The sequence below is a fragment of the Camarhynchus parvulus genome, chromosome 3, assembly GCF_901933205.1.
Source record: "Camarhynchus parvulus chromosome 3, STF_HiC, whole genome shotgun sequence".
Classification (NCBI taxonomy): Eukaryota; Metazoa; Chordata; class Aves; order Passeriformes; family Thraupidae; genus Camarhynchus; species Camarhynchus parvulus.
In genome coordinates this window covers 5,516,712-5,544,666 of record NC_044573.1, presented here as the reverse complement: position 1 = coordinate 5,544,666, position 27,955 = coordinate 5,516,712, and the positions used below count along the sequence as shown (strand labels likewise).

Below are 27,955 nucleotides of genomic sequence, written 5' to 3'. Positions count from 1 at the left end.
GGACACAGCTCATGGCCTCCCTGCCCCATTAACCACAAGGTCCGAGGTTGTGTGGGGATGAGCTGCAGGTCTGAGCTGTGCCCATTTCTGTTTGGTTTCCATCAATTAAGTCATTTTAGTTTTTGTTGAAGATTGCATGCATGTTTTCCATTCCCATCTGGATGGCAGATTATCTTTTGTCAAGTGGGCAGTTTGCCTTATCTCTCTCTCTTTGAGTGACCACAATCACACCTCCCTCGGGAGGGGACACTGCTGATAACAGACTATTGAATATCAGTGCATGACTGATAAGAACTATAACATCCCATTGGGAGATGTGCGCCCAGAGGGAGGAGCCAAGCAATCCTACCCGGATATAACCTGAGGTTTTACGAGACACCAGCGCAGTTTTCTCCACTGGATTCCCCAGAGGAACTGCAGCTGTCTCTTCTTCCACTGGATCTTGGGAGGAAGAATACATCCTTCTCTACAGATTCCCCTTGCTCCAGCAGAACCACACCTGACACTTCAGGAGGGCTGCAGCCACATTTCCAATGGGACTGCTACCAACACCCTGACCCACAGGGTGTCAGGTTGGGTTCTGACTCTGTCAGTGCTGTTCTACTGTACTGCATCGTTTATTTTATTCTTTTTTTTCTTCCCTATTAAGGAACTGTTATTTCCTGCTCCCATAGTTTTGCCTGAGTGCCCCTTAATTTAAAATTTATAGCAATTCAGAGGGGTGGGGAGGGTTTACATTCTCCATTTCAGGGGAGGCCCCTGCCTTCCTTAGGAGACTCCTGTCTTTCCAAACCAAGACAACAGGGTAGATGAAAGGTTCCATGGTTTGTTGAGGCCAGAGTAAAGGTTGCTTTTGGGGTGTGGGCAGCTTTGAAGCTCTGTGTGCAAACCCCAGTGTTTAAAAGAGACACATCCTGTCGAGTCCTTTAGTCCTGCTGTAGTTTGGATGCTGAGCATCAAGGACAGGAGATGTGCTGTGGGGTTTGGATGCTGACCATCCAAGGAGCACCAAGGACAGGAGATGTGTTGTGGGGTTTGGATGCTGACCATCCAAGGAGCATCAAGGACAGGAGATGTGTTGTGGGGTTTGGATGCTGACCATCTAAAGAACACCAAGGACAGGAGATGTGTTGTGGGGTTTGGATGCTGACCATCTAAGGAGCACCAAGGACAGGAGATGTGTTGTGTAAGGCAGTAAGCAGAACCATGAGGCACTGACACTTGCCCATGTGTTGCTTGATAATTTGTCTTCTTTAGGGCTTCTGGGCAGAAGAAGAGGGGTCAGAAGAGGGGTATTTATGGATTTGTAAGAATTTCTGGGTGAAGATTACCCTTACATGAACCCAGGAGTTGGGGACCTCCTGTTTGAGCATCATTCTCCCTGATGCCCAAATGGTGGCGCTTTGCACAGTGGAGATGTGGTTGGTACAGAGATGGGCTCTCATTCCTGAACCCACTTGTGCCCACCGAGGACACAGCAACCAGCAGGGACCTTTCTCCCATTCTCCAGCACAGGCTTCTTCCCTCCACACGCAGGGAGCTGCAGCCACTCAGGGCACACCGACTTCGTCCTGGATGGCAACAAGAGAGGCACAAGGATAAATTGTGACCTCAGTGCCGCTCAGACCCGCTAGAAAGCACTTTCCGATCAGACGGAGCGGGGTATTTGCGGTACCGCCCTCTCTTCGTCCTACCCAAGGCGCATACGCGGACTGCCGCCATCATTGGAAGGGCAAGTGAGTGGCGCGCTAGGCCGCCATCTTGGGTGTGGCGTAAAAGGTGACTTTTTTTTCCTTCTCCCCTTTCCAGTTTCCACCCCCTGCAGAGGCAGGAAAACTGCCTTGCAATCAGGTACAAAACCTGCCTGGCAAGCCCAGGAGGCCAGCAGCCATTTCTCCTGGATTTCCTCGCCGCAATCTTTGGTACTGGCAGAAGCCACTCCCGGCCGAGCTGCCATCTTTGTTGTGGCACCCTTAAGCATCCCTCGCTCCTCACTTAGGCGTTTCTCTTGTTGGCTGCCTCAACCTGGTCCCGACACCGATCCCACGCTCTCAGCGCGTTTTTCCGCTGCCTTTCCCGGCGGGACAAAACGGTTGGCGGGGTCAGCGGCACCGGAGCTGCGCAAGTGGCGGCGACGCCTCTGCCGAGGTCCTGCCGCGGCCGCCATCTTGAGTGTGGCTGGAGCCCGACCCTGCTCATGCAGGGCCCCGGTACGCGGGCGCTTCGCCATTTTGAAATAGCAGCTCCGTCCCGACCGCGCCTCCGCCGCCCGCCGAAAGCGGCCCCGCCGCTGTCACTGCTCTCAGCCACCGCCCCGCACGGCGGCCGCTCAAGCCTGGCCACGTCCCTTTGCACTCCTGACTCTGCTTCACCGCTCCCCTCTGTCCGCAGTACCGCGCTCTGCCCACAAGGCGGCAGCACCGCCCCCCTGCCCGGGCCGGGCTGGGCGCGCTTTGGGACAGGCAGGAAACGGAGGCCGCGGTTTCCTTTCCCATTCCCTTCCGCTCCAGCAGCTGTTCCTGCGATTTAAGGGCACTTGATTGGTTCATCCCTAGGTAAAAACGTTATAATATTGGTTTCAAAACTACTACCCATCTCTAGTCAGAGTCTCCTACATTCCTGTATACAATACAGTGGATTGAGAGATTCTTTCCAAATTATTTTAGACATAAATTCCTATTCTTTGCCAATACCTATAAAAATTAAAAACTTGACACGTTTTGGTATTCTACACCCTCCCTGTGAATTTTCTGGCAGCTTTTGGTCCCTCTGGGGGAGGGTAACCCAGCATGACCCTCCTCATTTCCCACTCACCTGCTCCTCCATCACAGCCTGGTGTGACCGTGGTCACAGGATGAGGGAAGAGACAAGGGTCTGACTCCATGTTTCAGAAGGCTGATTTATTATTTTATTATATATATTATATTAAAACTATACTAAAAGAATAGAAAGGATTTCATCAGAAGGCCAGCTAAGAATAGAAAAAGAAAGAATGATAACAAAGGCTTGTGTCTCAGAGAGTCTGAGCCAGCTGACTGTGATTTGCCATTAATTAGAAACATCCAACATGGGCCAATCACAGATGCACCTGTTGCATTCCACAGCAGCAGATAATCACTGTTTACATTTTGTTCCTGAGGCCTCTCAGCTTTTCAGGAGAAAAAATCCTAAAGAAAGGATTTTTCATAAAATATCATGGCTACAGCCTGGCTCTCCCTCCTAGGGACACTGGGGTGCCCCAGATTACATCAGAGCCCCCCAGTCTCCAACCCCTCTCCCTCAGCCTTCCTTCCTCACACCCAAAGAAGGCACAGAACGAGTCAAACTGCCCTGGACAGCAGTGTGGTGCTTTATTCAAGCCCTTTCCACCAGTACATCCCCCTCAAAAAGGGACTCTGCTGCAACAAGAATAGGGGGAACCCCCAGAAGCTCCTCCCCAGCCCCACAGTCACAGGAGAGAGGCAGAAAGAGGGAGGGGAAGCAGAGAGGACACAGGAAGAAAAGTAAGAACAGGATGCAGAATGAAATTGAAAAAACAACGAAAACCAAAAGCAACAACAAAACCTGGGATGGGGCAGCATGACAGAGATGGGATTAAAAAAGGACAGGGACAGAGAATGGGACACAAGGATCCAGTAGAGAAACAATGGCACACAGGAGCGCCACAGAGCCACCAAGAATAAAAAAGAAATACAAGTAAGTAATAAACAAACAAACCAACCAAAACAAGAACACCCCCCAAAAAAACCCAAAACAAATAAAAAACCAACCAACCAAAAAAAAACCAAAAAACCAAACTGTGATGGGCAGCATTACAGAGAGAGATTAAAAAAGAACAGGAACAGGGAATGGTTCACAAGCATCCAGTGAGAAAGAATGGCATGGAAAGCACCACACAGAATAAAAGAGGAACAGGAGTGAGGCATGGAGAAGGACAGAGGAAAAAGCAGAGGGCCAAACACACATTGAGCTCAGAATGAAAGTGATGAGATGCTAAGATGTGTTTTGCACAGCACAATGAATAAAATGGTCTGATTTTCAGAAGACAATTGAGAACAGAGAGCAAAACTGCCTCAAGGGTACAGAGGTTTCCTAAGAATTCTCCTGGAACAGGTAAAGAAGAGAAACCACACAGACTATCAATGCAAGACTCTAAAACCAGCAAGAGATTTATTCTTGTGTATTAAATGTTAAAAATCACATGCATAATTATAGAATATTTTAGTTAAAAAAATATTTCAAAAACCAACCCTGACAGTTTACCTGCAACTGCTATAAAATATCTATTTTATATATATATATATATATATATATATATAACAGGATGATTTTCTGTAATCAAAAAAAAATTAGACAAGGATGCAACCATCCAGGTAATGCTGAGTGAACTGATGCCCTGCATCGGACAGTCTTGTCAAACTCCTGCTGGCAGAACTGAGCTCACCCCAGCCCACGGACGCACTCGTCTCGCCCACGGATTCAAATGCAAGTGACAGCTGGGGAAACAAGGAGCGGAAGAAAATCGTGTTTTGCACACTACAGCCAAGACCTGTGAAAGGCCACAGTAGAATATGCTGGAAAAGAGCCCATGGTACAGGAAATGCAGGCTCATGGGCTGTCTCCTCAAAATATGCTGGTGGAATATTCTGCATAGCTGGCCACGTGCACAGTGCCCCTGGGTTCTGTAAGCGACATCAGAAACGTCAGCACGTGTTTCACCAGGCACTTTAGGTTTAAGACACGTTTTAGCTCCTAAGGAAGGCAGCCAACAAAGATGTTTGTAACATTTACCAAGGAACAGATATAAAAATGACAGGTTGCTGGTTCTAAGCAGCCGAGTCGTGGCTGTTCTGAAGAATGGCCCCATATGGGTCGCTGTTAAGGCGCTTGTAGACAAAGTGGAAGACCTGGGGCTGCGGACGGCTGTGCAACTCCGCCTTGATTTTCTGAGGGTAGGTATCCTCTGTCAGTTGTTGCCAGGTGTCATCAACAAAAAGAAACAGCCTGTATTCTTCTGGATTTGCCACTTTAAACTTCTCAGCACAAAGCTGACAGACATCTTCGGTAGTGATGTACGGCCTTACTAGCAAAGTCTTTCCCGTACAGCCGCTGGTAACCTCCTGGAATGCAACACGAAGGTAGTTCTGTGAACAAGAAAGCAGACATCAGGAAGTCAAAAAGTCCTTAGCCTCTGAAAAATGAAAAGTCAGCAACAAACAGCAAGCCTCTCCCTTCTCCAGCTGTGAAACACACTCTGGTGATTCCCGGACATTATGGCCATCCCGTGAGCTGCAGCCTGGTGTCCAAGCCTGGCCTAACCCAGCTTCACAGGACAGCTTTACAGGGATTCAGAAAGAAAATTTACTCTGCACCATTCAAGTAAATGCACCTGATCTTGAGGCAAAAGCTGGATGTCTTCTCCTGTTGAAACTGACACACGCCCACGGATACATTCTAAATAGGCCCCACATGGAAATGCAGTTTCATCTGCTTCCTGTTTGTTTTTGTCTTGGGGTGATTTTATGGTAATACTGTATTCCTCTTTGGTCTGCTTTATGCCCAGAAATGAGTCCTGGAGCTCTAAGCTCTGTCCAGGGGAGGGCTGTGAGCTGGGGGAACTCTGGCACGGGTTGTGTTCAGGCACTCGCTCCCCGTGTGCTTGGCTTTGCGGCGTGGAGGGAGTCACATTTCTGCTTTGGGCTACCTTGGTTTTAGTTAGCTGAGGCAAGAGGTTTTCCTGGGACTGCATCAGCAATCCTCCAGTGACTTCTGTGGCTTCCTCTGGAACTGCTTGGCTCAGCTTTGGACAACCAGACCACTGGTGGGAGCCAAACGCTGCATCCTGGCTCTGGACCTTGGGGGAGGCCAGGCCAGTCAAAGAGGGAACTCAAAATCCACCAGCAGCAAGGAGCTTCAATACCTAACTTATTATTTTTCTCCCTGCCTGCCCTGTGGGCACTTTCTTTGTTAAATAAATGGGTTTTGTCACTTTCATCCAAGAAATTCATTTCATATTGGTGGGAAGGGAGTGCCAAAACCCATTTTCTTTAGAGAAAATGTTAATTCCAGAGTGTTTTGTCCTAAAATTGTCTCTAAACCAGAGACAGTTTTAAAAGAAAAAAATAGCTGGAATGAAAGACTAAAATGCAGCGAGATTGAAGGAGGTGGAAAAGATTAAAGGGAGAAAGAGTTGTTTATTGACTGAGCTGTCACCCATGGTTTGTATGCTGAATAAATTAAGCGTGTGAAACCCCATGGTAGAAGTTTACCTCTCACAGAAACAAGCTGTTAAAAGCTAGGACTGAGAAGAACCTTCCAATGACTTAAATTCCAAAGAGCACTCTTGCCTTATCAAGTATTTCTTGACACCACAAAAACTGAACACTAAAGCTCTGCAACAGATTTTAAAAATTGTGACTGAACCTGACTGAACAGAACTAAGTCATTTTTTTAACTTGAAGAACTTGCAGAAAAAATCCAGCCCTAAATAGGGCAAAACACACCAGATTTAATTTTAATTAAGCTACCATACATAAGACCTGCTTTGAAAAGCATGAGTTTTTAGATGGACAGGATTGTTGGAAGGAAAAGGAAAGGCTGAAGTTTTTTTACAGATGCCCAGAAAGCTGTATTTCATCATCATCAGAGTACTGGGGTTTTTGCTTTTGTTTCCATTTAGGGAAGGTGGAAAAACAGCCTCCAGGGCCCAAGAGCCAGCAAGGCTGTGAGACTGCAGCACAGAAATGCCATGACCACACCCTGATTCCCCGGGAGGAAGATGACTGGAGCTGCAGATATGTTCCACGCTGGTTGTAGGCCAGGTGCTCCATTTCAGGACTGCAAGACTCAGAGAGAGAAGAAAGAAAATCGCCATTCTGAGCAGACAGCAAAAACACTTGCATTTGTGCCAAGCACATCCTGTGGGTGGTGGGATCCACTAATTCCAGGCTCTCTTTTGCAAGAGACAGCAGCAGGAGAAGCACTGGACACACTCACTGCCAGTTCCTCCCTGCCCCCTGCATCTTCCTGCATCCAAGTGAACATTGAGCCTGGACAAGTTCATCTGCAGAGAAAGAGAAGATGGAACTTCCTACAAAATCCTGCAGAAAGAATCTTCTGTCACTTCCTCACCAAGCAGAAATAAAGGTGCTGGATGCTCCTATGGAAAGTGCAGAGTTTTGGCAGAAAGAACACAGACTCCAGCTGCTGGAATCTGACAGCTAAGTACAGGTCAGGAGAACAGAACGTGGATCCCAGGGAGATGGACAGGCTTTGGGCACTGGAATTGCTCGTAATGGCTTCTCCTCTTCCTAACTGCAGACAGCTGAACTCCAAGGAGTAAATCCTCTCTTCCCAATTCCAACTCCCTCCCCTCTTTCAGCTCACAAACTGCTGCACCTTAACAGTCAGTCCAAAGCAGATGGAAGAGATGCAGGCCTGGGTTCAGAAGATGGAGTGATAACCACTGCTTTGTTATTCTCCAGTTGAAGGTATTGCCCTGCTCTGGAAGAGCAGTACAAAATACAGGGGACAAAAAAGAAAAAAAAAAGACAAAAAAGAAAAATGTGAGGACATTCATATCACAGAACTCTGCTGCCTGCTTAAACTTCAAAACTGTCGGGGAACATTTCTCCCACCTCTGCTCCCTGCTTTAGCCACCACTGGCTACTGGGCAGCTGGGCTGATTTATACCCTGGAAATCTGGATTTGATCTTTTGAACAATAAAGTGTGCAAAAAAGCTGAATCTAAGATACAATGCAGTTTGTCCTCGCTTCACATGACTTAAAAGGGAAGGTAAGAAAGGTCTATTATTTAGTGTTTTCTTCAGACCATCATAATGAAACTGTTTGATAAAAAGTGAGTGCCAAGACTTCAAAGAGGCAAATTTGCCAGCTGTAATCTCAGCACTGTTTCACCCCACTTGTAGCATCAAGGGAATTTGCTACAAATGATACCTCTCAAATGGGTATTTCCAGCAATACAATCATCCCATTTTCTATTTCAGCCCTAAGCTCTACCTGAAAATCATCAACTGAAGGTATTGTCCTGTTTGTTGTCCTCCTCTTGTGCCACTGCCGGAGAGTGTCTCTGGCCTCTGAGCTGAGCAGCTGGGCAGCTTGTTCCTCCTGGAAGTTCTTGATCAGTGAAAGTGCTCCATAAGCACTTGTCAAGTAATAGCCCCCTGTGAAGGACAGCAAGGGAAGAACTTCTCAGAGTGGTCACAGTCACAAGTGCAGGCAGTTTTCTTTGAGATATATATAAATACACACACAGAGGCACCCAGCCACACACATAGATATGAAAGTTGCCAGAATATTTACACACAAAAGGAAAACCCTCCCTGGCCTGCACAACACTGGAAGGTGTGTTCTCAGCTGCTCAGAGACATGCAGGGATTGCATGTGCTTCATATTCCACAGCAGAGTCTTGGGTCCACTCCAGGTGAGGAAAGCCATTTCCTTAAATGACTGATAATAGAATAAAATAAAATCTTTAAAAACTCCTCTCAGTTGCCCCATCTCTGTAAAAGCTAGGAAAACCAACAACTCTTGTAACTCCTTTAGTCCTGAGTATTTACTCCTCCAATCTTGGAACACCAGCTTTATTCTAAACAATTTTCTAACAGTGTTTTGGTTTCTTCCCAGGCTTCAGAGGTGGATGAAATAAACATGGCTGTTGAAACAAAGTAAAAAACAATCTAACCCTGTTCATCAACTTAAAAGCAACCACCCTCAGTGGCAATAAAGCAACAACTGAGTGTGAGACTTGTACTCTGGAATCATCCCAAAGAGTTGCCTTTATTTTTAAAACAACTACCGATCTATCACCTTCTTAGCATTCCCCAGAATGTCCAGCTAATTCAGGAGATGGTGTGTACAGTCCTGCACACTCCCCCTTTATTACATGAGTAGAGAACAAATTAAAGCCACAACAGAGTTGCCAATATACAAAAGAAGCTGTGGATCACAAAGTAAAAGAGTCTCAACAGGAGGCAACAGTCTGCAGCAACCAGGAGAAACAAAAGACATGCTGTCTTTTCTTTTTAAAGTCAACTATTTGGGTGGGAGTGCTCAGCTAAGAGCACAGTCTATTCAGAGGCATTCAGAGATGCATTGGATGCCCACAGTAGTATTTTCTGTATTACTGACAGCATTCCCTCTCAGCCTTTAGCTTTGCAACAAGATGAACACATAAAATTCATGCAAGACCCATTAGACAAATTGGACAATACATTACAATAGAAATGCACAACCCCAAAGCCCTACACAATTTTCTCTGCACAGCAGAGCTGAGCTAGTGCCAATGACAGGCCCAACCAACAGACAGACTTTCTTTGCTGCATTCAAAACAACAAGACTTAATATTCCAGTAAACCTTTCTGCTTTTCAAGCATGTTAATGATCTCTAGCTTCACATCTCAAGTATTTTCCATGCTAAGACTCCTAACAATGCACTCAAGGATGCTCTGTACACCAAGCAAGGAGCAGACTAGTGCCACATTGAAGGAATCATGGCATGAATTCTCCCAGACATAACAGCATGCAAGAGCATACATGAAAAGCAATTTCAGAAAGCCAGGATACAGCAGGAACAGGAAACACACATATACGCTTAAACACACAGTTAATCTTGGCTGCAAGAGCCTTCAAACCTCCTCATAAACCTTTTAGATTCTGGGGCCTACCAGGGCCTTGCAGAAAACTTCTTTATTAAAAATACTGCCATGGAAACAGAAGAGGCAGATTTCCTTGCCTCCAGCAGACTTTAACCCTCATTCAAGAAATGCCTCAGGAAACATACTGCTAGAGCTCATAAAAACACTTTGTGAGAAGCAAATGCTGGGAAGAAGAAAAGATTAAAAGGGGGCAGTATTCTCAAAAGCACTTCCACTAAGGTGCAAGGAAGTCCCCCAGAAGTCTTCACAAAGCACATAACCCAAGTCTTATTATGTGCCTCACAATTTGCAGAGTGCTGCTGCCCCATAAATCCCCTCAAGGAAATTTTCAGGCACAAAAGGCTCAGGCCATTGGGCACCTGCACAGTGCATGAGTTTGCCTGCTGAGTCAAAACTGATTGGAAACAATGTATTTGCTCACAAAGCATCACACAGCAGCAGATTTTCCAGCCACTGGGGCTTGTGCTCTGCAAGCTGCCCGGCAGTGGAAATGATGCTGACATTCTCTTGTTACACTATCAACATCACTGTCATTAGGTCTCCCCTTAATAGGATTCCTACTCAAACAGAACACCCCCTCACTAGTCCTTCAGGCAGTTCTAGTAAAAATAAATAATTACCTTCTCCATGCAGCAAGGATGGATCCAACAGCTCCATCATGTACTCGATTTCAGTATCCAGCTCCAGCATATCACACTGGGCTAGCACATACGTCAACACAGGCAAGAAGTCATCAGCTCCATACAGCCTCCCTGGGTGGAAGGGAACACAGGCAGTGAGAGACAATCCACATTTTTTTACCAGTTCCCATGTCTGAAAGGAAAACACTCTTTTGTGCCTTCTCTACCCAGCATGTCTGATTAACTCCAGAACCTCCTAAAGTCACCAGTGTGCAGCAAAGAGAACATCACCTGGCACTCACTGTACAGAAGACAAGCTCAATCCTGTCCTCCAAACAAGCACAAAGCTCATGATGCACACCTTGAGGCATGCAAGGGAAATTTAGAGACTGGGCTCACCCTGGCAGCAGCTCAACTGGTGAAATGCTGGAAAGGCTGCCATGCCAGTCTGGCCTGACCTTCACCTGCCCTGCTACCATTGCCTAGGAGGTGATGAATAGGCATTTTTTTATACATCCAGGGATTGCATCCACTTTCTGGAAGCATCCAGACACAAATACCAGTCTCTGAGTATGAATCCCACAACAGAGAAGCCAGAATATAAAAGCTTATTAGATTTGACAAGAAAATTCAATTCATTTCCTTGACAGACAATTGTCAAAAACACCAGAGAGGTGTTCTACAAACACCAGGTGCTGCACCTGAAGGGAGCCTACATGAAAGATGGGGAGTGACTGAAGGGCCTGGAGTGATAGTGATCCACAAAGGCTGTGCTGTACCTAGGCCTGTGCTCCTGGCACTTTTCCTGCATTTTGACTTTCTGTTCAGAAATCCCACTGTGGCCAAATCTCTGGGTCAGGCAAAATGGTGCTCACTGCAAAATGGATGTGATGGTCACTCAGAACTGCCCAGAGCAGGAGCCAGCTCACAACTCTGGTGAAACTCAGGTGACACCAGCTGAGGCACATGCTCCAGCTACCACACTTGCGTGGCTGCAAGTATAGATACTCAAACAGTTGCTGGCTCAATGCCATGTTTAACAAACTTCACATGACAAAATAAGACAGCCCAATGAGCACTTGCCACACCTCAGCCCAAGTCTCCCAGTGCAGCACTTGACCAGCAGCAGCATCTCAGTATTTTCCTTCTGCATGTTGGAAATACCTTACTCAATGCAATCACATCACAGCACGGAGAGATGAGTTTACAGAACTTCAGGCCAAGATCTCTATATTCACTTTTAAAATGCAGAATTTTGAAACACAATAATAAGCTGGGCAGGAGCTCAGTCCTAAATCTTGTAAAAGTACCTGGGGGGCTTTAACAGCCACGAGCTTTCCCCATTCATCTCCAATCTCCAAAGAAAGTAGGTGTCTTGATCTGCACCAGACCCAGCTGCACATGCAGTGCTTCCTTAGAAAGAAAACTGCCAAGCACCTGCAGCAGCTTATACTCACTCAGGGGGAAAAAACTCTCCCACTACCACAGCTTTGCTACAGCTTAGCTCATGACCTGTCCTAGCAGTGTGCAAGAGAGAAGGTCAGAGTTGCATCTATAAATTCATGCCATCCAGCACAGGGTTTTGGACCACTGACTGCTCAGCAGGTCTTGACTGGACTGTAATGCCATTTCAGTATTTAGGTTTCAAAGGTGCTTTTGGATTCTTGCTACAGTGCAGAAATAGATGTAATTTCTGTTCCAAAAGCATGACAGAAAGCGTCCAAATGAGAACATTCAGTGGCATAGCAAGCCAAAACCACTGGATTAGAGGCTGTTTTTCTCCACCCATTAAGATAAAACCATTGTAGTTGCTATATTGCATAAATGCTATTGAATTACAGTAGCTAAATATATGGTGTTACCTCTATTACAATTTGCACAAAAATACTCATTTAGAATCCCTGTTAAATTCAAGGCTCACAAGACAGCCTTTCTGCCAGGCAACTTCAAAAGCCTACAGTTAAGGAAAGCTGCTATTTTTCAATTGCTTCATATCTGTAGGATGCTCTCTGGAACGAGGTAAAACAATGCCCTGTTTTGCAAAGTTATCAATGGTGAACTAAGAAGTGGTGTCATGCTGCTTTTGGTGTTGAATTATGCTAAACCAGTCTGACTCATCAACCCCAAAGTTAAACAGCCTGACAGTGATGTGGCAGATAGAGTAAGGTATCCTTAACTAAAAGCACAGAGGCTGACACAGCTGGCATGGAGATATCTGGCTGACAGTCAAGCACTTTGTATTCTAAAAGTCCAGTCCTGCTTTCAAACAGCAGGATTTTCTAATATTTCCCTTCTGGGAGTGTGTGTGGAGACTACTCCCTTGGGTGGGAACGCCCCTCATGGCCACTCCCAGAGGCTGAGCAAAAGAGATTTGGCCCCCCTGGTTAAGAAACATCAATCTCTACTCAGTAATTGTTTTGGGTCTTTTTGCTAGTTTTAATATTTTTTTTATTATAATTGTTTTGATATAGTGCATTCCACTATACTACATTATACTAGTAGTTTTTACTTCTACACTGTGTAGTAAATAATTCAGATTAAGATCTTTTTGGTCTAATAATTTATCATAATAAATAATTCATTTCTATATGACTATATCTGGTTTGTCATCCTTAATCCTGTAGGGCCAAGTTGTACAAAGGTTCAATCACACCTCTATAATTCCTTGGATTTTAAACCATTGACAAAGTCTGGGCTAAGATTGAATCCAGCTGCACCCAGGCTCCTCTCTGAGGAGTTTAGAAAGCAGGAGGATCCTTCCTGCACCATGGGAGGGCTTCTCTAATCAACTTTGCCTGAAGCCTGCACTCCACCCATGACAACAACTCTGCTTCAGACGGAGTTTTTAAGATATGCAGCCAGATAGTCCAGAGACAGCAGGTCAGAAGCAAAGAGGAAGAATTCCTCTCCAAAGGGCAAGGAGAAGCTGCAAGAGCTTCAGCAGCAGAGCTGTCTGTCTGCAGAATGAGATGGGCTGATTCCTCTGAAAGACAACATCAGGTATGAAATATCAGTGAACCTGAGCTACCAGAAGCACCATACCTGAGTTATTCTCCATAACAGTGTAAATCAATTTGCAAACTCTCAGCAGCAGCATGACTTTCTTTTCAGGTGAATACATCTTCTGCATGGTCATGAACTTGACTTTAATCTTTTCAACGTCCACAAAGTCTGGTGTTGGGACAAACACGCCCAGTTCCTGAGGATTCCTCTGCCGCACCAGCTGCAGGTTTTCCTTCAGTTGTTTCCAGGAACCATCTGTGGTATGAAACTCTTTCAACATCGCTTCAATGTGACCCTTCAATGGCTTCAGAATGCACTTATGCATGGCCTTCTCCAGCACAACATCTGCAACAGGAAAACACAAATCCAGCTGACTTCCCCCTCTAAAGCAGAGCCAGCATTAACACAACCATTCCCTGAAGAGATCCTGTCGAGCAAAACTTACTTTCTAAGGCCCATTTATTACACAAGCTGAGTTTCCAGATGTTTGTTACCACCAGAATCCGTACTGAATTGTCATTTCTGGCAATGTGGTAAATAAAAAACTCACACCCACACAGACAGAATACAGATAGTTAAAAACAAAAAAAAGCTGTGGGTCTATGAAAGTTGTTTTGTTGGTTGGAAGTCTGCAAGTTTTATTTTACTTTAAGTTTAGACTTTAACTCCCAAACTTAACGTAAAACACATTCAAAATCATAATTTTTGTCTCCTTTGGCATTAAAGCCTGTCCTTTTTGCATAGTTTCCATTGGAAACTATAACTCAACAAAGATTTCCTAAAACTTGGCACAACTTTGTCAGGATCTTTATGAAGCTGGGCAGATTACAGGCTTTAAACTATAAATGAAAACCAAGCTGTGTTTTTCCAGCTTCAGATTTCATCACACAAGCTTATATACAGCTTTGTCATCAAGTTTGAAGTTCTTTGGCAATTGTATGCACATAGCACAGGAACTGCTAACTTCAGGACTTATTTTTAATTCTTGTTCTACTCCAGTTTTTCTGTAACCCTCATTCTCCATTTTCATAGTAGGGACTGTGTCAACAGAGAAAGCTCTTTGCTCAACACTTTCTCTGCAAACTTTTGCTTTAAAAGCTAATTTCCTTTCTCAGCATCCTTACGGCAACACAGCTTACATTAGTTCTTAAGTTACATCCATTATTTGTACCATGGTGGGGAATGTTCCTGTGCCATCCCTGCAGGAGAGTGGGGCAGGATCAGAGCCTGGAGCAGGCAGATGGACCAGAGGAGCACAAGGACTGAGAGCACACAGAGGAGAGGCTGTGTCACTGCCAGGTCACACGTTTACACAAATTAGCAGTGGACATTCTTGTTAGTAACAGTGACTCATTACAGCTTCATTAAACCTCATGCCCATCCCAGGTTCTTTGCCTGTACTTCTGTGGTTTTTTTTTAGACTACAGCCTCTTTCTTTTCTCCCTACTCTCCCTCCCTTTTGTTTTTTTGTTTTTTTTTTTAATCACATACTATTTCTTAGGCTTGGAGTTTACACAGACACACACATGCTCTCCAAACAAGCATTATTCTGTTTTCTTGCTTTTTTCTTTCATTTATCATATTCCTGTGTCCAGCCCTTTTTCCTTTTGAGGTCTCCATCTCTCTCTTTCCCATATAAACACCCTTCACACACACACACCTCTCATCCTATGGTGCCTTGACTTCGTATGTAGCATTTTTTCTGTGTTTGTTAGTAAAGGCACTAGAAAAGGCATGATCAGTCTGAGACATGTTCTTGGTGGCCTCTCACACAGCAGCCAGGGCTGGATCCATTTTCCCAGCAGACCAGAGCCATCAATTAGCAATGTCAGCAAGTGGCAACACTTCAAACGACTGATCCTTACCTACTGTCCTTGGTAGAGCCACACAATCAGCACCAAATCAGACAGGTAAATAGAAGCATCACCCTTCTGCACAGAGACAGAAACTGCATCTCCCTGCCATCAAAGCAATCCTCAGGGCTCATGGGACACAAACAACTGCAGAAACAATTTTCCACTAAGAAGAACACACGAGTCTCACCCACAGGTACATTGGTTAGCTGAATTTCTATTCTAGAGTGTACAAATCCCTCCTTGCTATCTTCACTGATGACTATTTTTTTGGCAACGCAGCTTACTTTATTTCTACCACCTGATTTTTTCAAATAGGAAAAACACCAACTGCTTTGCTTGTAAGAGGAGCACCTCTGCAGTGTGCATTCCAAGCACCTTGTCTTGTTTATTAAAGCAGCTGGTGCTGCTAAACATCATGCAAAGTGAGAGAGCTCTGTCCCCAAGAAAGCTGAACTCTTCCACTGAAGTTTTGTAGATGAATATTGAGCACAAGGCATCCTTCATCTCAATAAAAAGGGGTCATCACATCTGTTCACAGGAGCCTGGGGAAAGTCCGTATCTTTCTGGATGTGACTGATCCTGCACAGGAACAGCAGGCAGAAGCAGGGCTTCCCCAGATCCCACAGGAACTGGATGCTGCTGGGAGACAAAATTCCTCCCCAGAGCTGCAGTCCTTGGCTGGGGCCAGGCTCCCTGGAAGGCTCAGGGTTTCTGCCCTCAACCCTTCCACAGATGAACCATGCAGATTTTTACAGCTGTGCAAGATGGCAAGGAGGTTTCTTTTGCGTTTGCTATTTTGTCACAGGATCCAAGAGCAGTGCCTGGAAATTGCTTTGAAATTTACTCCATCGCATTTCCACAGTTTCCATGGAAACTTGAAACAATTCTGAAGCAGCACAGAGGAAGGGATCATGTAACTCCTGGCTGTGCTCAAAGCTCTACACAGGCACAACAAAACAAAGAAAAACCACAACAAGCAAAAATCCTTCAAACCACACACAAAAACCCCTCAAAACAACACACAACCTCTTCTTCTCCTTTATGAATTCTTGGTACACACGTGAGAACCACTGAGTTCTGCCCTCAAATGAAAAAGTGGCAAAATCTAACAAGCTGGTGAGGCTGAGAGCCACAAGATTGATAAAGGCTGGACTGGTTTTTTAATGGTCAACAGTAATACCCATAACAAATGTATTTGTTGTATCCTAACAAATACAAAGCTTACAAAAAATTTTATTATTATTTAAGCCTGGAAGGACAGCACTTCTTGTGATTTCAATCTTAGAACAATATTCAGTGTCATGGCACCTATGAGCCTGTTTGGGGCCAGACTACCCAGCCACCATCCATCCCTTTCTTCAGCACTGCTGTTTCTGGCTGCTTTCACAGAAAGGTGTTTTTGGGTAAGATCCCACAAACCAATTCTCAGCCAGCAGCAGTTTTCATTGTTTGACTTCTAATGGCCAGAAAAAAGTATATGAGGGTTTCCCAGGCAGATCATTATCTAAGGTGTGAATTGAGGACTTATTTTTTACCTTAACACCTCTGTATATTTTTAAGATCCAAATCAGCAACAAAACTTGTTTATTTCAGATGCATGTTTTCAAATATCCTCCCAGGATGCTTACCACTCCAAAATCAAAACAGACACTCCTCAGATAATTTTTTTTAAACTGAATATAATATGAGCTGAACACTGTGTATCGTTCCTGAAATGCTTATAATTAGCCTGTAGCCTCAAAATGGGAACTGGAAGTGCTTTGATAAATGAATTGTAAAGGCCAGCCAGCTAGTTTCGTTGTAAGTTGTGGAAACACATCTGTATCCTGTGCTGACATGCTATTTTTGTTTTGCTGCCAACCACACAAGTCTGCATCTAGACAAGACAACATATTAGTCATTGCCAGTGTCCTTACACAGCCTCCTTACAACCCTCACTTCCTCAATCTCTAGGCACGCTCTCACCTTTTCCAGGCTGTTTCCCTGCCACCTACCAACTATTGCTGCTCCACTGTCACATTCCAGTCCCTTTATTTACACTCAAGCCCTGTTTAGCATGGCCAAACCATTCACCAGGGAAATCAGAGGTCAGCAGCAGACTGAGTGAGCCTGAGAGCCACCACAAAAAGGCCCAGTCCTGCACAGGTGACACTGCCTGGGAGCTGAAAGCAGAAAGCTGCTTTGGAATACCACAGAGTGATGGCCAAGCATCCATTTCTTGGTGGGTGCAGACATGGCAATCTTCTCCACAGGAGCAGGACTTGAAAGTCAGACCTCACACAACCCACATTCCTTGATAATCAGCACAACCCTGAAAACTGAAGTGGCTGATCTACAGGCAGTGGTGGCAGAGACCAAGCAACTAGGGATGCAAGTAAGCCTCCCCTCATCTGACCTACATAAAAGCACACAAAAAATCACACAGCTATCTGTGCTAGATGTGTTCTGCTTTAAGCAGCTCTGAGTTACTTGAAATTCACGCTATAGCTGCGTGGTAAGCACATGTCTTCTCTCGAAGTAGCAGGAAAGAAAAGAAGGAGGGGAAAAGCCACAAAGGAAATCCAAGGGATGGTCAGAAAAAGAACCTGGTCCCCTGCCTCTGCTCAGTACTTTTACCACTGCTTCCTGATTGTCCTGTCCTGTCACTCCTGTGGTGAAAGGAGGGGCACTGAGGGACGTGTTTGTGAGACTGAGCTCAACATGAAATGATGCAACAATGAGGGACAGGACCCCCGAACAGCACCTAAAAAGTAACACAGTGAAAAAACAGCTGGCATGAGTTTTTCAAGCAGAAATAGTGACATATCATTCTAGTTCCTTCAGGAGGACAACTGGATTAGTTAAGAAGAGGGGATCTGGGGTTGGCTGCTGCTTAACCTTTTTAAGACCCATAATTCTGTGCACCTTCCATATAAACAAGCAAGGGAAATACTGTCTTGCCATAATAACCATAAGCAGCATGCATCAACAGGTGGGCAGAACACTGCACTGAGAACCCAAGTATCCATGGCTGAGTGTCAAACAAGACAGACACTGGAGAAGAAGTACCATGGGGGTCACTCCTGGGCTTCAGTAAATTAGTATGTCCAGCTCTGTCTGCCTGCAACTCCTCTGTACAGACCCAAGTAAGGGACCAACACATTCTCTCCAAGCTTCTTTAACACTCAGCATTTAAATATCCCTAACATATTAGAAATACCAAAACAAGTAATAGATGGTATTGTTTAGAGACATTCCCACATGATCAGTTAGTACCTTATTGACAAGTGGTTTAAACCAGACATTTCTTGGTTCAGGGCCAGATTTGGGCACTGAGACTGAAGTTGTTTAGATGTCAGATGTTAGATCCCACTTGGCAAAGTGACAGCATTCAATGTGACTTTCATTTGAAAGTCACTTGGCAAAGTGACAGCATTCAACTTGACTTGTCTTTTCATCTTTTCCTGTTCAAAGCCAGGAAAAGATGAAAAGACAAAAACTCCCAAACATTTGCTGATCAAGCAGCTCTGGACTATCAGAATCTCCTCAGACCAGTCTTTACTCTGTGGATATAAACTGAGGTGTGGATGCCTTTTAAAAAATAAATCACATTCATCCTTAAACAATAAAGAGCCATGTGCCTTACTCTTGATTCTGTGCCAACACTGGGAGTCCCATTGCTTCAGGGAGGGTTAACAGCCTACAGTGCTAAGGTTAGGAGGCATCTGTCAGGACTAGAAACCCTGTGATTTTGCAGAAGCTTAACAATTTTCCCTATCTGGGAAGCTTAAAAGATCTGCTGCAGAAGTCTTTTGCTTGCAAGAGTCCATGATGCAGTTCTAGAAGAAAAGCCACATGATCAAAAAGATCATTATGGAGACATTGAAAGAAGTTCCAAACACCAAAGGCTTCACTAAACCTGGGGGAGCTGTTGCAGCACCTACTGAAGTTCAGGAGACAAAAGAAGGTTAAAGCAAAGGCTGAATGACTCAGAAGGGAGGAGCATTATCCCAGAAGCACACAGCCAGCACCAGGCTGACACGCTGGAGGAAAAAACTGCACCACAGAAGTGAGAACAGATGAGAGAGGATAAACAAGCACTCACAAAAGTTAAAATTTGGGCTGCAATTCCATATTGAAATAGTCAAGGAAAACTATGGACAACAGGCAGGACTCTACTTCATAAAAAGCTCTCCATAGGGATGACTAAATTTTGCTGTCACATAGTTATCTCCTTAGAACAGCAACATCTGATGCTCCTGATCCACTGCAGTTGTTTGCTGGCTCAAGCCAAAGGCAGTAGATGATTCAAAAGCAAGTTCTTTTTTTGTTTAAACCAGCCCACTTTATAAATTAATTGTGTTTAGTCACATGATCAAAACCAGACTTTCTGTCGCTGAAGAAAACCAGGGCAGTTTTAGTTGTTAAACTTCATAACTTATGGCACTCCGAAGTCTGAAACAGTTAATAGCAGACAATATTTTTCCAGTCTTGGGAGACCCACAGTCCCATTAAACCACACCCTTGTGAAATGAAAAGTACATAACAAACTAGGCTTTCAAAAAATTACAACCAAAGTCCATCTGTATTGCTTTATCAAACATCCAGCACTCTACAGAAATGCAGGCAAAAATACACCTCCATCCCCTGCTTAATTTGGTGCTTTTTCTTCCATGTAACACAACCTAACAGTCTTTATTATTACAGTGAGAATATTACATGTCTCTGAGTGTCAATACTGGGGACACTTTTCATATTTTTGTATTTGCTTTAGCAGCCCTTGTGACTTTTGCTTGACACTGTGTAAATGCAGCTGAGGTTACATGAGAATACTTCATCTTGGTCAAGGACAGACAGAATGTCAATATAAAATTACCCTCTAGTCCCAGGGCAGGAAGTATCTGCCAATTTTGCACTGAGCCAACTGTTGGGACACTGGGGTAGGGAGAAAAACAAACAAATTAGGACTGAAGTGAGCTCACAAGGAAAGTATTCTGCCCTGAGGCGTGTTTACCTCTTAGATGTGGCTTACAGGCTCTTTTACAAATACTGCTCAGACTCTGCAAGAGAGGCAGCGAGATTTATGCAGCAACAACAGCAACAACGATTTCACTTTTTTGGATACACAAATCTCTCTCTCCTGTTAAAACATACAGCTCATCTACAACCACTCACAAACACATCTAACAGAGAAGTACAGAAAACTACAGAAAACAACAGCCCCTTCTGTCTCCTGCACGTTTATTTTCTAAAACTGTTACGTATCTTTTTATTTAGTTTCAAGTGCAGGGATAGTACAGCTTTGCTAGAACTGATTGTCTGGAGGAATTAGATTTATTTCAAAACTAAGTTGTCATAAAATGTCATTGGTTTTGAATAAATTCCAGTGCTACAGCTACAGCCCATATGGTCAGATTTGGCAGTTTTAGACCAAACATTGAGAACTATGTCAGTCCAATTCAGAGAAAAACACATGTGTGCCAGCAAATAAAGGATTCTCTGTTGTCAACAGTAAAGCAGGTAAAAAAAGTAATAATCACAGATAAAAAAGTCCACATTGTACCTATTTTAAGGATAACTTCTTATGAACAACTTTGCAGTGTAATCATCCCAAGCTGATAGTGTGATTTGGGGTGGGGAATGGAGGGGGAGGTTGTTTGAAGACTCAAATACTCAGCAGTTCGAGCTCTACTAGGCAAGTTAGCCCCACCTTTCTGAACTGGACAAAGACTATCACTAAAAACACAGATTCCACATTTTCACCTTCCCCCCAAAACACAGGACAGTGTTTCTTACCTATTTGGTCTTCAGGAATCAGTGATTCGATGGGGGGATCAAGTTCGGAGCTTTGGGACAAGTAGTTCTTGACTTGGGTCATGAACTGACGAATTGTTTGCAGCATATCAGTGCTGGAAACATGGCACTCCTTGTTTTCTTGGAGAAAGCTGACATAGTCCTGCACTAAGCATCCAAAATAGGTACGTTTGTCCCGGGACAGCTCTGCAATTTTCTTAATCATCCTCTTCTCAGGGGTCATGAAGGAACTGAAAACTCCACTGACTTTCCGTAGCTGAGATTTCACAATCTTGGGGAGAACAAACGAACTGCTTCTTTTCTTCTTGGGCTTCAGAGGGGGTGCCATGCTCTCCTGGTCACTCTCCCCCTCAAAGTCCTCCAGGCTGCTGTTGGTGTCCCCCTCATAGCCGAAGAGCGGCATGCTCCGATCGAAGTCCAGCGAGTCAGACGAGGAGGTGGAAATGCTCATGTCGCTCAGTCTCTGCCGGCCTCCATTCCACGGGATGTGTGACTCAGAGATGGCAGCTGGAGTCTTTTTGGGAGCTGCTGGAGCAGGCTGGGGCAGGGTTGGCAGGGATTCACGCGGAGGAGCAGCCGTGGCCGCCTCGGGCACGCACACGGAGGAGCGGGGCCGGAGCGCAGCCGCGCTCCTGGAGGCACCGTCTGCCTCGGAGCACAGCGCCTGCTTCTTCAGCCGAGGAGGCGGAATTGGGGTGGGCTTGTTCTGCAGCAAATCTGAGCCCCTCTCCTTCTTATGGCTGAGTGTTTCTGGCATGCTCCCCTGCTTTATAGTCCTGGAAATCTGCGGGCTCGTGAGGGTGCTATTAATAGCAGGAGGTGGCGGCCGGGGCGGGGGGGAGCGAGGCCTCGCTGTGCCATTCACGTCTGGAGTTCTCGGGCTCTGCCTTTTCAGACTTCCACTGACATCCTGGCTGTGCACTTTTAAGAAGAGGGGATTAATGAAACACAGCGCTCCGTTGGTCTGGCTGCACTCCAGCTCCGAGGGCGTTCTGGTTCGTATAGAATGCACTCCATTTATAAGGCAGAGCTGGCGTGAGTCTTTGCGAGCACTGTCCAAAGGCACAGGCCTACAGGGAGGTGAAGGATCCGGGGGTTTGCTGTTAGCCAGGGAGCTCCAAAAGTCTGAAAATCATCATTGCATTAACGTAAGAATGCTAAACACCATGCAGATGGATTTCAGAACATTCAACTTAACAACACCACTTTCAAATATTGAGAAATTTAGGCAAGGTTTTTTAATTAAAAGGGGGAAAAAAATCCAGTGAACCTCTTTTAAAGTACCACCAGACATAACTGTATGCTACATTCCTGGGACTGCTCTTACTCATTTATAAATACCATGACCAATGCATAGCTTCCAATCATCCCACTAAGCTTAAAATTAAACTGAGAATCAAAGAAAGGGATGGAGACTGTAACAGAATACTTTTTACTGGCTTGAGACTGAAACGAACACAAACTTCTCACTAGCATCTCACTCAGGAGAAATAAAGCAAGATTCTTGGGTATTAATAAACTCACTTCATTAAAGACAATAGTTAAGCTGATTTACACCAGCTGAAGGCCACTTCTAGAAACTCTACAAGTATCTTGCTTCAGTGTCTTTTCATAGTGAACACATGAAACTATACATGAAAAAGCAGCTCCCATTTTGCTGTGGTGGATGCACACATCACCTTTAGCAAGGCAGACCAAGTAATCAAGCGTCTAATAAAGGTCCTGGCCTGCTGCCCTGCCTTTGCTGTGGGGACAGTCTGCCTAAGAAAACAGACTGCACTGACACATAAAGAGACCCATGTGCAGTCCCACACCAGCAGCATGGAAAACCTATGCTACACCAGCAAGTTGCAGCTGCAGCCTCTGCACTTATCCCAGACAAGTGTCAGCATGTTTGTGCAACCAAGCCACTGCTAAAGAGCACTGGTGCCTGAAGGTATGAAGATTGAAACCAGATGTGCTCTTGAAGGCAGCAATCATGTTGAAATATCGGCAGAGTACCAAAGGAAGGAGATTTAGCTAAAATTTGCCAATCTTGATATGGTCCTTTTCCCATAGTGTGTCAAGCTGGCGCACCGGAGGCAACTGAGCAATGATACCTGGGCCCAAGGGCACGAATGCCAAGCATCCAGAATAGGTCCATGCCCAAGAGCCATGTCCTGCCTGTGAGGCAGAAGACAGGAAACAGCCTGTGGTGACAGGCCACGGCCAGAGAACGTCTACAGGCACAGGCATGTGTCTCTGCATAGTTATGCCATGTTGCTGGTGTTCCCAGCTTCATGACCTCACATCCTGCCTGTGGATCTCTCAGTGCCTGTGCAAACACACGTGATGTAAGCACTGCTGCAGGTGAAACACAAGGGAGACTGAGAGAGAATCATATGTCCAGCACATCAAACCTTGCAGGTTGGCAACAGCCTTGAAATCTTTAGCAGAAGGTCCTTCTGATGTGGTTTGCTGGGCTATGTGCTATTGACTTGTGTTGTGCAGCTCTCCCTCTGAGCCTACTGCACAAGAGAGCTCTGACAGGGGATACAGCCCTGTGTTCACATACCTTGGGATTTTGTGCTGACATGTTCCTCAAAGAAAACTCACACTTAACAGGAAGGGCTGTTGGGAGTTTCTAGGCCTCTCTTGAGTCCACAGCATTGAAAGGCTGACTTTTCTGGCGTGCACATGGACACCTAAAACTCCATCAAAATCTTAACTTTGTAGCCTGCTTTTAGCTCATGGAAACTGTAATCTGGTGTATGTCAGGTAATTGATCCCAAATACAGCAACCACACAGACACTGTCCATCAGCTTTCAAATGTAGTAGCTACAGAAAAAACACACACAGCGCAGAGACCGTTGAAGACCAAGACTAATTCTGCAGCAAGTAGGCCACAGTGCTCTGAGGTACTGGTGACAAAGTCTGGTTAGCCTGGGGAGGTTGATCAACATTACCATTATCATCCCCTCTGGAGAGACTCACCTCATGCTACTTTAAGGCTGCTGGGAGACTGTTTTCATTACACTGTATCATCAGACCTTTCACTTTCTTTTTCCTATCTAAACATTGACCTCAATAGTACCATATTTGCCTCTATTCCCATGATAACCCATAGCAAGCTTCACCTGATTACCTAAACTTGCAGACAAGCAGTGCAGAAGTAATTTCTCTCCTCTCTAAAACAAACCCTTTAATTGCATTGCTACTGCAGCAAACCAAAATGCAAAGCACTGCAATACATCTCCAGGTATGGTTTTACTGCAAAGTCCCACCAGACAGTTCAAGAGATCCTCAGCACACTGATTTAGAGAAGATCTTTTTCAAAATCTGATTATTAAAAAATCTACTGAAATAAAGGTTGCTGACAGTCAACCTTCCCTTCCTGGAGAAGGAAATGAAGCCACTCAGCACTTTGCTCAATGCAGAGCTGCTCAATGATTCATCTGGGTGGTGCCCAAGTTTCAAATCCCAGGAGGCTTTGCATCCATCTCCTCTGAGCTCCAGGTATGCTTTACAATGGCTTTGCATCCATCTCCTCTGAGCTCCAGGCATGCTTTACAATGAGCCTGTGTTTGGCTGAAGCAACCAAGTGATGCAAGGACACCCTTGCATTGTCTTCTGGTATTTTAAAAATTTCACCTAACCCCTGCCCATGGATACATTCTACATCATCATATGTACACTCCTCATTTTCTAAATATGCCACTTCATTGAGGTACTGATCTCCAAATTCACCATTTTAAGTTTCCGTGTCAATCTGAACAGAAGTTTTATCAACAGGGGACTTCAGTTCCTACACTCTCCTCACAATAAATTATAAAGCCAGTGCTTTATACAGCCTCACACAGCCAGTGCTATGTGAGCATGCAGACAGTTTGGTCTTGGAGCAGAAGCCACACCAACCTCTGTGTGGGGACTGTGAGATCTGCTTTGCCCAAGGGCTGCCCAGAGAGGGAAGAGAAGAAGGAAGAAAGAAACAGCACTAACAAAAATACCACAGGAGGCACAGAAGGAAGGAAGAGCACCACTCCTTGGCCAGAGGAAGGTCTGGCCTTCCCAAATAAGAGAAACTGCTTTTCTAAACAAAATTTGTATCATCACTAACCAATATGAACTATTTACTGATACAGCCTATTTCTTCAATGTTACAGGTGTGCTACAGGGAAAGACATCTGGGTAGAGAACTACTTACTCAGTCCAAGCTGAGCAATCTCTTCAAGTTCAGCTTCTGTCTTTGCTGCAGCAATTGCATGAGGCAGCTTCAGTGTGAATGGAAGGACATCCCTGTTTCCAAAGAGAAAATCCATTACAGTTTTCAGCACCATCCATAGTTTGAAAAGCATTTTTTAAAAAAAAAAACTTTAGCAATGTCTGATTTCTGATTATCTTCTTGAGTTGTGTCAGGTAGCAAGATCCTTAAACACACAGCACAGTAAAACATTACATTACCAACCCCAGGGCTCCTTTACTTTGCAGAGTGGTGTGAAGGGCAAACGACACTCAAGTGCCCAGGAGTTTCCCCTAGGATCATTTCCACAGAGCCATCCAGTATTTTCTGCCTTTCCAACAGAAGCTTTTACACCTGGTCTTCTACGAGCAGATCAGTGAGATGCAAACTTGTTACCTGTCCTTAACACTTCAATAAGAAAAGCTTCCCACTTTCTGAATACATTTTTGACTATTATTCCAGTTTTCAGAATAAGAATTTTATTCTAACGAAATGCTGCTAAGCAGCAACATCTGTAGTAGAAGTACCCATAGAGTTAAGACTAAATGAAAATCCTACACAACTGGTGTCAGCATGAATTTTGGTTTTAAAGTTGTGAACAAGCCAACCATCTGCTATAGCACAGACAGATAGTGGGTCTTTATCACATAAATATACTCTGTGTTGTGTGTTAGCTTCTTGAAAAAACAGGATCTCAGAATTCCACTCACACTCAACCCAAGCATATGCACAGGACTGATGCACTAGCTAAAAAGCATTTGAAAGGCACTCTACATGGTACCACAGAAAAACCAGAGACCAGATCATCACCATGGCTGCAATTCAAAAATAGGTAAACCTTCATAAAAACTGCTTGGGTACCTCCTGCAATGCTGGATTTCCTGTGATGTACCAAATGGTTCTGTCTCTTTTTCACAACAGCTACCTATCTGCCCCCTTTAGTCTATACAAAGTAATACTGAACCTTCAGTGAAAGAAAATGGATAGACTAATGCATGAAATCTCTGTTTGCTGAATGATCCTGTAGGTACTTAGAGAGAATTTACCAGAGCCTCTCAAGTGGGCAGGACTGAAAGGGTGACAAGATAAGGAATATCTCCTCATTAAACTACATTTAAATGCATTTTCAGCTCATTTCTCTTCTGAATTCTGACCAATTACAAAATGGTACATGTGATATCAATGCTGCTTTTATTACATGCACATACAGCTCAGCTGAACAGAGGCTGTAGCAAAAGGGTCTAAGATGCTTCTCCACCACAAACAAAAACAGCAAGCACAGCAGCCCAAGAGCATCCCACACCAGAAATCATCACATGGACAGCATGAACTGGCAGCCTCAATGCAGTAAAATGACAGAGACTATCACAGCTGCCTCTTCCCTCCTTCCTTCAGAAGATGTGCACCTGGGCAGTTTGGTTGTGTCCTGTCTGTGTGTGCACACAAGGCTCAAGCCTCAGTCTGGAAATTTTCACCAGTAAACTGAAGTGAAATTGAAAATAAAGGATAAAAACACCAGCTACTTTTTTTTCTGCATACTACCTGGAAAAAAAGTTTGGTAACCATAAACTCCAAAGCTGACAAGGCCATTTTTGCTGTTCACCATTTAAACTGACATCTCCCAGCTGTCACATTCTACACATGTGACATTTTTCCATTGTGCTCCGAAAATTCTTCTCACCACCAATTCCAAGAAATGGATTTTGCCAGCTAGTTTATGATTGTTTTTAAATGAGCTACAGGGCACTTAAGACAGCATTACAAGATATCAGCTAAAGTAAAGTTCGTCAGCAGCACCTCACAGTTGGGTGGGTAAAATCACATCAGCCTCCCAATAATCAATATGAAGTAAGACAGAGACATTTGCTTCCAAGACTCATCTCTGATTTCTGCCATTACCTTCTGAGGCTATCCAGGAATATTCACAGATTGGCAACATAAATAACATCAATAGCTGAACCAACTCCTCAAAACTCATTTTCTTGAAATGGTTTTCTTTCTAGCAGATGTGGCTAGGAACAGAGCACCACCTTACCTGCTAATACAGTAGAAAGCAATGAGTCTGAACAAATCAGCAAAACTTATTGCAGACCCCTCCAAGGAAAATGCTGCAAAGAAAGTTACAAGAAACAATCACACATTAATCCACTGTTTCTTAGAACAGTTTACTAAAATACATCTTAGATTTTAGCATGAAGTTAGTAAGTTTTCACCATCAAACTAGCTACTATTTGATTAAGAGAAAACAACTCTGTGGAGAAGTACATATTCCTGCTGAAGGCATTTTCAAGAATATACTGATAATCTTGGTGGCTGGTCTGCTTTAGTATTCCAAGGATATGGGCTAATTCCTGTAAAACAGATTAAGTGTGATGAGGCCTGCACAATGTTCTGCTAATAGACAACAAATCAATAACTGAGGCTTTGTTTGCCCAGTGTACTAATATACCTAATTTTAAATGTCTTATTTTCTCCTCTTGAATTCTATTCTTACTCATTTGTCTTCACCCTAGGAGTGTAGAACATAAAGGGAGATAAATTTTCATTCACTTTTAACCTCAAAATCCTTAAAAACTCTGACAGCTCTTGCATGCCATTGCCTTGCACAAGAGAAGAGGAAGACAGGAGCAGTGCCTGCCATTTTTCCCCACTTGGTACCATTGTTTCTTACTGACACTAATACTTGTTCTCAGTAACAATGAGATTACCTCGGGCTCTCTCTAAGGACAGTAGCAAATCTCACAGATCAAGCAGAAAAAGCTCCTAGACTGAAATGATCCAGATTT

The 27,955-nt window shown here is 44.4% G+C and overlaps 1 protein-coding gene across 5 annotated transcripts in view; it reads right to left on the bottom strand.

Moving 5' to 3' along the window:
- Positions 1-3,835: 3,835 nt before the first annotated feature.
- RIN2 (Ras and Rab interactor 2) overlaps positions 3,836-27,955 on the bottom strand; it is a 62,531-nt gene continuing 38,411 nt past the window's right edge. For 4 of the 5 annotated variants that reach the window (XM_030944338.1, XM_030944340.1, XM_030944341.1 and 1 more), the window contains exons 6-12: positions 27,205-27,277; positions 25,134-25,225; positions 20,932-22,074; positions 13,340-13,645; positions 10,298-10,429; positions 8,020-8,183; positions 4,755-5,144 (exon numbers count right to left, since the gene is read on the bottom strand). In XM_030944338.1, coding sequence (XP_030800198.1) covers positions 4,827-5,144; positions 8,020-8,183; positions 10,298-10,429; positions 13,340-13,645; positions 20,932-22,074; positions 25,134-25,225; positions 27,205-27,277 — 2,228 coding nt within the window. In that variant the 3' untranslated portion in view covers positions 4,755-4,826. Of the gene's footprint in view, positions 5,145-8,019; positions 8,184-10,297; positions 10,430-13,339; positions 13,646-20,931; positions 22,075-25,133; positions 25,226-27,204; positions 27,278-27,955 lie in introns of all 5 variants that reach the window. The other variant, XM_030944337.1, reaches the window with a different exon arrangement.